The 10,843-nt window shown below is 40.1% G+C and overlaps 1 protein-coding gene across 1 annotated transcript in view; it reads left to right on the forward strand.

The window, feature by feature from the left end:
• The first annotated feature begins 5,398 nt into the window (after positions 1-5,398).
• Positions 5,399-10,843, forward strand: part of ZNF607 (zinc finger protein 607) — an 11,628-nt gene continuing 6,183 nt past the window's right edge. The window contains 3 exon segments of the mRNA XM_012656983.1: positions 5,399-5,410; positions 6,461-6,587; positions 8,018-8,113. Coding sequence (XP_012512437.1) covers positions 5,402-5,410; positions 6,461-6,587; positions 8,018-8,113 — 232 coding nt within the window. The 5' untranslated portion in view covers positions 5,399-5,401.

Here is a 10,843-nt window from a genome sequence, read left to right on the forward strand (position 1 = left end):
CTAAGATTGCATGGCCTGGCATATCACGGTCAGTTAGTAAAAGTCTGATTGTTTTACCCCAGATTCTACTTCAAGGAATTTATCTTAAGATATTATCTATAGAAATACAAAAAATGCATTTGCAGATTGAATCAAAGAATGTATGAAAAGTAGAAGAGTGTTTGGTACAAAATAAGTGTGCAATAAACATAGCTACACCACATCTTCAGTAGAAAACTAAAATACTATTTTGGATGCAATCCTTGCAAAATGTCTCACAAAAAACAACTTTATTAAGTGGGATTGATATTTAATTTTTAATTTTTTTAGTATTACTGACTATAAATATGCATATTGCTTACCACTACATACATGTAATCTTCCATGTCTAACTCTGTATAAACATAATTTTATTAGCTGCCTAATAGTCAACCATATGAGTTAATCATTTACTTAATCATTTCCATAATCCCGCACACTAATTTTGCACATAATCATAAAGAGGAAAACTGTTGTCTCTGATTTTAAACCAAAGACTCTAAATCTTTTTGGGCTTTGTTTAGAATAAGAGAACACACAGAAAGATTCGAATGATATGCCAAATGAATATGAAAATGTTAATGAGATTCACCTCAATGACATCCAACATCCACTGGAAAGAAAGTAGATTATGATTAGGACATTTGGACACATTTCAGACGAAGGAAAGCATGCCCTGAAACCAATAATTTTATGAAAGAAAAAACCCCACTAGCCTAAACCTTGATTTTTAGATGTGAAACAATTCTTTCCTCTTCATCGGGGTCCTTCTTTTGGGGAATGGCAGGACTTTGGGGAAGTAGGGAGTCATGAGTTTTCTTGTAGCACAGAATGACTCATTACACCATACCCTCCACACCTGCCCTGCTCACACACTTAAACAGATGGAGGTAGCAGAGAGGCTAGAACCTGGGTATGCGTTCCCAGCAGGTTCCTGGTGTCAGAACTCTGGCAAAGCGGAGGTTCTGAGACAAATGGTTGACCCTCAGAGCTCACAATAAAAGAACCTCCCAGGCGTTCCCAATCTCATAGCAAGTCAGCGCCTTCTTGCTGGAAAACTTTATTTAAGGTTCATTATCTGACTTCCCTCTTGCAGACATTTTCTTTGTGTCAGCCGCAAGTAGCCGTAAGGGGAGAAGGTGGAGGAAGCACCAAGGACCCTACTACAGCCAAGAGTCACAGTGACACTGACATCCACAGCAACAGACGAACACATACAGGGCATTCACCTCATATCCCCGTCACGCGAGCACAGAAACTTACCCGTCACAGCCTCACAACCGCACCCACGACCAAGGAGGCACATCCCAGCCCTCTAACACGCACCGTTTCTCTCTCTTTCTCTCTCTCTCACACACACACACACACTAGCACACGTTCCCCATCTGACAGATGAAACATTCTCTCACATACACACACAAACACCTTCCTCTGCTGTTCATGCACCCACAGGCCTGAGATTTCAGTAACAACTGGCCCGTCCATGCTACGGGTTTCCACGCTTCAAGGGCTTCCTCCGCCACACCGGCCGGTTCAGGTCGAGCTCCAATTCGACCCTCATCGCCCAGGGCCCTGCCCGCGAGGACCCTGTACCTATTACATCCCGAGATAAGCTCAAACTCACCTCGCAAAGCACAAGAACCGCGCGAAATCGGAAGGCAAGCCATAGAGCGAATGTTCCCGTTGCCTTCTGGGTAATGTAGTTCAAGTCTGAATATCTGTGACCGCGGTGTCTTATGGGAAAAGTGGCCCCGATCCCAAAATCCTAGTTAGGACGCAAACCCGCCCCAGGAACTGCCCAATGCCGGCTCGCGGAGGTTTTAGTTTTCCTTCTAGTAGGAGTCTGCAAACGCAAGGACATGATGCGCTGGCAGAGATAGTTGGGACAAAGGCGTGTTCGACGTGTCCTCGGAGTCCAGAAGGGACAAGTGGACCCAGAAAGCTGAGAAGGGGACTGTGGAACTCCGGCTGACCAAAGCCTCAGTCTTGTGCTTGCAGAGCTGGCTCGGTAGGGTCAGCGGTGTGGCCGCGAGGGCGAGCCTCAGAGGACTGAAGCCGCGGAATAAAAAAGCCTCGGAGTTCCCTTCTCAGATTACCTGGCTCCGGCGCCACTGGGACTCCTTTCCTCCAGGACCTGATCAGGAACGCGGTGTTAACGCGTTCGGCGAACGCCCTCGGCCTCAGGTTAGAGGTGCCAGCATTCGGGCGATCTGCGCTTGCGCACTCCTAGGATTTACCACAACTCCCAGAAGTCTCCGGTCTCGGGCCGCGGACCGGGCAGATTGTCCTCGTGGTCACCCGCCCCGTTACTTCTACGTTTTCGCGACTCTGGAGTTCATTTCTTACCTGAGTCTGCAGTTCTAACTATTGTGGGTTGGATTACGGAGAAAACCTGGACCTCTGGCTCCGTTTCCGGTATCTCTAGTTGCGCGCTACGTTTGCCTCCCTCCCACCTAAGGAAGAAGTCGTGGGTCGCAGCGGGGAAGACTCTGCAGACCTAGACTGCAGCGCGTTCGGGACTCTGCGTGGCGGTAAGAGAGAAGTTGCGGGAGGCTCTCAAAGCGGACCTGTCTGCCCGCCGCCTCAGGTGCCTGGGTGCCTGAGCTTCCGATGGGGTGGTCTCAGCTCTGGTGGACGGGCCGGGAGGGTGAGAGACCCTGCAGTGTGTGACGGGGCCGGAGCGTGCTTCCGTGTCAGTGGGTGCAGTTGGGACTATGAGGTGGGTAGTCGTCCTTACGTTACGGAGACCTTGAGTGTGAGTCGTTGTAGATGATCGTGCTTTGCCTTGGCTTTGTAGTGAGCGTCCCTGTGAGCGGTGGCTCCAGGTTCGCTGCTGCCTCCTTGCGCTCCTATCAGCCAAATATGACTGCTGCAGAGAAGTACGCTCGTAGTCTGTTTGGAAGTCAGATATTGCGCCTTAGATGCAGTTTCCAGTGAGAAGAAACAGGATGGGAAATTTAGAGCAGTAATTGCCCTTACACAAACATGATAGATTCTGTTAAAAATTATGCAGTGATACTTGTTAAAGCATGCTAAGGAAGCCTTCCTTCAGGAGTATTGTGATAAGTAAAGAGACCACTGCAGTGGGATTTTGCAGTGGGTAAGAGAGATTGGGCTCAGCTCTCAATACAGCATGGGCAAGTGCGAATTTATAGTCAAGGAACAGGATGAGGATCCCTGGATGGAAAATTACTATTAATAAGGGGAAACATCAGGTGTAAGGAGGATTCTGGCTAAATTGACCTAACAGGATTCTTGCTGAAAAGAGGAGGAGGTGATCAGTCATCACCTGGGGGATGGTGGAGGCGGAGGAACCTAAGTAGATACAGGGATGGAGGGTTCTTGCTAAACCGACTGACTTAGTAGGCTTTGCTAAAACTGGATTTACAATGAAGTGTACATGTGAGCCTAAGAGGAAGTTCAGGAGTCCGACTAAAGTTTGGTCAGGTAGAGAAACTTTGGCAATTCCAGAAATAGGATTTCCTCCTTGAAGCCATATAGCAGAGAATATGTTTACCTTGTTGCCTAATATGAGATATTTGTGTTTTTCATTTTTGAAAATGAAAAATTATTCTTTAATGAATATACTTGTGCATATTTGTTGTATACTCCTATAATTATTTTCTTTTTAAAAATTGCTAGAAGTGAATTTTGTGATTAAAAATCAGACTTTTATAAAGTGCCTCTAGTATGCCGTACCTGAAAATTGTAGTATTTGGGATGGGATAATCACTGAAAAGTAGAGTTGCTTCCTTTAAAATGCTTATAATCTATCAAGGAGGGTTATATCTGAATTGAAATAAGTTTAAGGCAGTGTGTGATAGAGCATATTTGGAGAGATTTACGTGACCTACCTTGTGAGTTTGCTGAACTAGAGACATCAGTCTGACTACAGCAACACTCAGGATATGAACAAATTATACTGATTCTGTGGGATCTCTATGGTGACAAACAGGATTCATACTATATCTTTTATACTTTGTAGTTTTCATTCTAATGATATTAGATGGAAAGCAGAATTAAATTATTTCATGAGATAGATAATTCAGAGACTGTCTGGAGGATAACCTGCTAGGTTTGGCAACAAAGTAAACCCTTCTGTCCAGAATATTTGAATTAAAGCTGTATTGAGACCATCATCAATTCGCAGAGGAGATCACTTCGGGACAGTTTTCCATATTTTTGGAGACAAAATTCCAAAATACCTGAGGAGAAGTAATAGAGTGAGTTGAAGTATTGAGATCCAAAGGAAACCACAGAAGATAAGCCATTCAGTAAAATTTTAAATTTAGAAAACAAAGAATTTTTTTGAAATCCCCACTTTAACAAATTCTGAAACACACGTTTCAAGTTAACATTATATGTCCACGGTTACAAAAATTATGAAGGAAACTAATCAAAAATCAAGATCCAAACGAAATTATAGGGAAGGCTGATTATCAAATTCTGGTTATGGAGAAGTTTCTAAGCAAAGGTTTGTTTTATTTCTCCTTTAGCCTTATTTAGTTGTTTCATGTACTGGCCAAAGAGAACTGAATACACAATTTATTTATGATAAACAGAACCCAAATCAAACCAAAAGTGTAAGTACTGTTAACATGTGGACATTTAATTTTCAGACTTTTTCTGTCTCCTGTTTTATGATTATCTGTTTCTTATCCTTTCTGTATCGATTAATATGTGTTTATATGTTACAAAAATAAATGTATTAGTTAATCTGATTTTTCTGTTGACATTATTTTGGAATATTTTCCATGTCCTTGAGTATTTTTTCTCAATTCCACATTTAATGACATGTTTGTATTTTAGGACAGAGATAATCTGTCATGTATTTACTTAGTAAGCTTTGCTAGACTCAGAATGCTAAACATTCTCTGTCTATCTCCAACATCTTGACCAACTTTACCCAACTTCAAGATCAAAGAGAGATTCTGATGTGAATCATGTCCTCTTTTCAGTTTTGAAGGTGGGAACGGAAAGAGGTAGATCTGCTCAGAGGACGACAGAGCTGCCCAATCTTATATCCACATCTGCCTCCCCAAAATAGTACACTGGCCAGAAAATTGCCTGCTGAAGTATCTGGATTTGGCTTCAGTGCTGATTGCTTCTGCTTTGTGACTGTGTAGTTGAGACCTATGGGAATTTGGGGAGGAAATGGGTTTATCCAGAATCCTAATCTTCCCACATTGTGTGTGATAGGGAGGTGGTTTGGAACCTGGAATGGCAAAGCAAAACAGTAATATTATCTTGATCCCCATGGGATACACTGAAGCATAGCTGCTCTCAAGATCTTTCTTTTTTTTTTAGGTTTAGGCTCTCCAGATTCTGTGCTTTTCTGGTAGAGAATCCCTGAGGACTGAACAGATCTGGCCGGTATAAGACCATGGCTTGTGTAAGTTTCTCTTCTTGTTTGATATTTGTGTGTGATTTTTAGGTCATGTATGCCTTTTCATTAGTTTTCCTGAGGTTACCTACCATGAGAGGGTCCTCAGTTAACGTATTACAGCTCTTGTTCTTCCTGTAAATGCCACATCACCCAGCATCTTCCCTGTGTGGCCCACTGTAAATTAACTACTGTTCGTGTTATTATTTACCAAATTTTTCAATAACATGGGCAGTTATAGAGAGTAAAAGAGTCAAGTTTTTAGAAGTGAAGAGAGATGTATTCCAGGTCAGTTTTGTCATTTGGTGAGACTGAGGCAATGGTTCCATTTGACCATCCATGAGAAACATGATATGGTGGAATTTGGCATTGGAGGAGGTTGGTTAAACTTTGTGTAGGGAAATATTGCATATGTGTGTGAATTAGTATTTGAGTGGGGCTTGTAGTAATAAATCTAGAGGTCGTGGATTTTGATGGAAAGCCCTGAGAAGCAAATACCATAAAATAATGATGTCCTACAAAAAAATCCTTTTGTTTTATTAAAAGAAACAAAAATGCTCATGGTAAGATTTGACATAATGAAGTGCTTGCTGCATGAAGAAATGATTAATTTTATGGAAACTTCATTTTCTAAAATTGAGAATCTATCCTGTATGTTGAATAAAATTTCTCGTGATTAAATTTTTAAATTCCCTTCCAAGTGAAAATACTCCTCAATTAACTCACATTGCTTAAGAATTTATGAGGTAGATACCTTTTGGGCATTATGCATATAGTAATGATTTAATTTAATAGGAAAACATTATTATTTTGTGAATCTCAAAAGGGTTAAATATTTAAGAGGTATCTCAGAGCATGCAGAAAGTTTTGTCTGTGTCACAAGTTTCTTCAAATATATGTATACATTCTGCTTCCTCCATCTCCCCCAATAGCATAGATTTCTAGTCTGTGTGCTGATCATGTTGTTCTTTTGCTGCAATGCCGTCCTTTATCTCCTCTACTCCATTTTCTAAATCTTTTCTTTAATTTTCCCAGTAATACATGGGTTTGCTGTTTCAGGTATCCATAACATTCAGGGACGTGGCCATAGACTTCTCTCGTCAGGAGTGGGAATATCTCAACCTGGTCCAGAGAACCCTGTACCGGGAGGTGATGATGGAAAACTATGGTAACTTGGTCTCACTGGGTACGTTTATCAACCTCAAATAATTTGGAATAATTTAGAATCTGCTCTGTAGGATACATGCTTTCTCCATTGTAATTTTCAGGGCTGCCTTTCAAAAAACTAGGTAAATTTCTTTCCTCTGTTGCTGTGGAAATGGTTAGAGCTTTGTTTGGTTGGAAATGGCAACTCTATTAAACACTTTCATCTTCTCTATCTTTCAGTGACATTCATATGTCCCTCTGATACTTCTTTTATTTGTCTTTTTTCCTTGATGACCAGTGCTTTAGATTAGAATTTTCTGGTGTTCATTGTAGAACCATTGTCAGGGGATTGAGGTTTCTTATTTATTTGTGCTCAGAATAGCTGTAGTGCTCCATTTTATTATCTGATCTGCTTGTAAGGATATTCGGTCTACAGAGGGTCCTGAACTGTTGTCATTATCAAAGGAGATCCTCTTCATATAGTGGTGGATTGGATAAATGGGGTTCACTTAAAACTGAGGACAAAGCAGTCCATTCCTAAGATAGAGTTCCTTTGAGATATATGGACAGGTAGATAGGTCTCAAAATATATATAGATATATATGTTTTTTTTTTCCTAGACAGAATCTTTTTCTGTCACCCAGGCTGGAGTGCAGTGCTGTGATCATAGTTCATTGTAACCTCAAATTCCTGGGCTCATGTGATCCTCCTGCTTCAGCCTCTGGAATAGCTTGGACTACAGGTGTGTGCCACCATGCCTGGCTGATTTTTAAATTTTTTTGTAGAGACGGGTCTCACTATGTTGCTCAGGCTGGTCTCGAACTCCTGACCTCAAGAGATTAATCCTCCTGCCTCAGCCTCCCAAAGTGTTGAGATTATAGTTGTGAGCTACCACGCCTGGCCAGAGTTCATTTGAGTTATGGTTGAAACTTGTAATCCATGAAAATGATATATAAAGTGGGATGAATATACTATAGATATCTCTTCTTGTATACTCTTAGTAAAATAATTACAATGTATAACAAGGTTAATAGTTACCATTGTGTTTACTAGGTACCATACATTTTTCTAAGCACTTTACTTATGTATCAACTAATTTAATCCTCCCAACAGCCCTATTATTTTCCAGTTTCACAAGTGAGAATACTGAAGAATAGTAAGTTTAAGTGACTTGCCCAATGTCACATACAGCTGGAAGGTGGCAAAGTCAGGAATTGATCCCAAACTCTGTAATGTGTTTTTCACATTATGCTTGCCTGTCTAGAACTAGAGGACATAGGAATTTAAATTTTTTTAAAAAGAAGAGCAAAACAAAAAACATTGACTGTCTTTTTTGATCTCTTTTTCTTTATTTCTCTTACTCTTTAAAATCTTACTGTCACTTTGACTGTTTATTGCAAGTATAACTGTAATTTTTGACTTTCAATGTTTATTTCCATATTTTGTGGCACTTCTTTTCTTTGTAAGCAGGACATTCCTTGTCTAAGCCAGATATAATTACCTTATTGGAACAAGGAAAAGAGCCCTGGATGGTTGTGAGGGAAGAAACAAGAAGAGAGTATACAGGTAAGAGCAAATGAGGCAGGGAAAGGCATTTGTGTAAGTAATAGCCCAAGTGGAATTGGTCCACTCATTTGGTAAACAAATCTCTTCTCAGTGGACAAGAGGCTATGATATGGAGCAGAAATGAATATCTCAACGTGAGATAGTCATTAAAGTTCATATTTATTTCAATATCTGCTCACCGTGTTATTTTTCTCATATTTCCTTCCCAATTTAGTGACAGGCCTTCTCTTTCTGCGGTGCAGCCATTTTTTCTAGATACTGGATCCAAATGCTTTTCAGATCCTCTTTTACACACAGATTGATATATATAGCTCTATTCTCTAAGAAAGACATTCCTCCTTATATATGTCAAATACTCGAATACTCCGAGCCTGGCACTGTGCTTGGCACAAGCAGTCTGGTAATGCTGAACAGGACAGATAATATTCCTGTAATGATGGAGATTAGAGTCTATTAAGGAAGATATAAAGTACATGTGGAAACGAATAAATAAATAATATCAGGCAATGAAATATACCGTGAAGGACAGTGAACAAGAACAGGGCACTTTTATGTTCTGTAAAGTGTTCACAAACACTGTTCTGCGGCAGTGACGTTTGTGCAGAGACATAAAGTATGGACTCAGTTTATTTCAGTATATGAGGAAGAGTATTTCAGGAAGAGGGAACACCGCATGCAAAAACCCTAAAGGGGGCATAAGGTTTGTATGTCTTAGGAGCACCTGGTAGATGAGAGCATACTTAGTGAGGGGCACTAACAGGATATGAAATCAGTATGTTAGGAAGGATCAGGTCCTGTAAGATTTTGTATTTTAATATGAAGAATTAGGATTGTTTCTCAAATGTAATTAGTAGCATTATGTGATGATGTCGAGTTTTTTATCATTAATTTGTTTCAAAAGATAAACCTTTTAATTAATGTTGAGACATAAGCAGAAATCCATATTAAACAAATAGAAATTAATGAGTTATTCTTCTGATAGAGTTCTTTCCTTTTTTTTTCCATATCTTCTTGACTTAATTGAAATGAGTTGGGTTTATTCTCTTCCTTTCTAGTTTGTTATTCTGAAATTATTTCTTTTTTTTCTATTTTAGTCTTGAGGGCTAAAACTTCATTTTTGAGTTTTTCTAATTCTAATTTATATTCTATCATATCTCAAAGTATTGTCTTGTAGCATATTTTTAAATAGTATGTTATAGGTTTCTCTGGTTTGAGGTGTTTATTTAATGTATATTTAAATTGTGTTATTCATTTTTGGCTATTGTCTAATTTATACAAGATTATACCTTCTTTAATGGGATTTGACCTTGGGTCTCTTTTTTCATCATTAATATCTGAAATTACTTTTTTCAGGCATGGGCTCACTCTGTTACCTGGGCCAGAGGGCAGTCACTTCATCATAGCTCACTGCAACCTCAAGCTTCTGAGCTCAGGCAATCCTCCTGCCTCAGCCTCCTGAGTAGCTGGGCCTGTAGGCATGCGCCACCGTGCCCGGCTACTTTTTTCTTCTTTTTCTTCTTCTTCTTTTTTTTTTTTTTTTTTTTTTTGAGACAGTGTCTCCCTTGCCTGGGCTAGAGTGCAGTAGCTTCATCATAGCTCACTGCAGCCTCCAACTCCTGAGCTCAAGGGATCTTCCTGCCTCAGCCTCCCAAGTAGCTGAGACTACAGACGTGCACCACCATGCTCGGTTGTAGTTTTTGTAGAGATGGGGTCTTGCTATTGCTCAGGCTGCTCTGGAACTCTTGGGCTCAAGCAGTCCTGTTTTGGCTTCCCAAAGTACAGGGGTTATCGGCGTGAGCCACTGTACCCAGCCCTGAAATTAGTGTTGAGGAAGGAGTCATGATTCTGGATACCTTGTCTAAATTTGTGATTTTCGAGCATCTTCATCTGTTATTTTGTTAAATGTTCCAATTATCATGGTTGGGGGGAAAAATGGGAGTATATAGGAGTACAGTTTTGTGTAGCATTGTAATTAAATTGGTATTTATCTGATTTAAATTGTTACAATTTAAGATGTTAATTGTAATCCCTAGGGAAAACATTAATTAAATACCTAAAAATGTATTGCATAAGAAACAAGGGAATTTAAAAAGTACCCTAGAAAATATCTATTTCATAGAAAAGAAAGTAATAATAGAGGAATGGGAGAATAAAAACAACAAAAGACATAGAAAATAAAAAGCAGTCTGGGCACAGTGGCTCACGCTTGTAATCCCAGCACTTTGGGAGGCTGAAGTGGGAGGATTGCTTGAGGCCACGAGTTTGAGACTAGCCAGGGCGACATAGTGAGACTCTGTATGGACAAAAAAAAAAAAAATAAGAATAATTGGCTGGCGTAGTGGCATGCTCTTGTAGTCCCAGCTACTTGAGAGGCTGAAGCAGGATGATTGCTTGTGCCTAGGAGTTTGAGGCTGCAGTGAGCTGTGATCCCACCAGTGCACTCCAGTCTGGGCAATAGAAAACCCTGTTGCTTCAAAAAAAAAAAAAAAGAAGAAGTCAGACATAACTGTACTGTAATATATGATTCCACTTATTTGAGGTAGCTAGAGCAGTCAAATTCACAGAAAGAGAAAATAGCATAGTGATTCTAAGAGGCTGGGTAGAGTGGAAATGGGGACGTACTAATAAAGAGGCATAAAGTTTCTTTATGTGAGATGAGTAAGTGCTACAGATCTACTGTATCATATTTTGCCTATAGTGAACAATAACCTATTATCTATTTAAAAATTT

This window comes from Propithecus coquereli, unplaced genomic scaffold (genome assembly GCF_000956105.1).
Source record: "Propithecus coquereli isolate 6110/MARCELLA unplaced genomic scaffold, Pcoq_1.0 Scaffold53, whole genome shotgun sequence".
Taxonomy (NCBI): domain Eukaryota; kingdom Metazoa; phylum Chordata; class Mammalia; order Primates; family Indriidae; genus Propithecus; species Propithecus coquereli.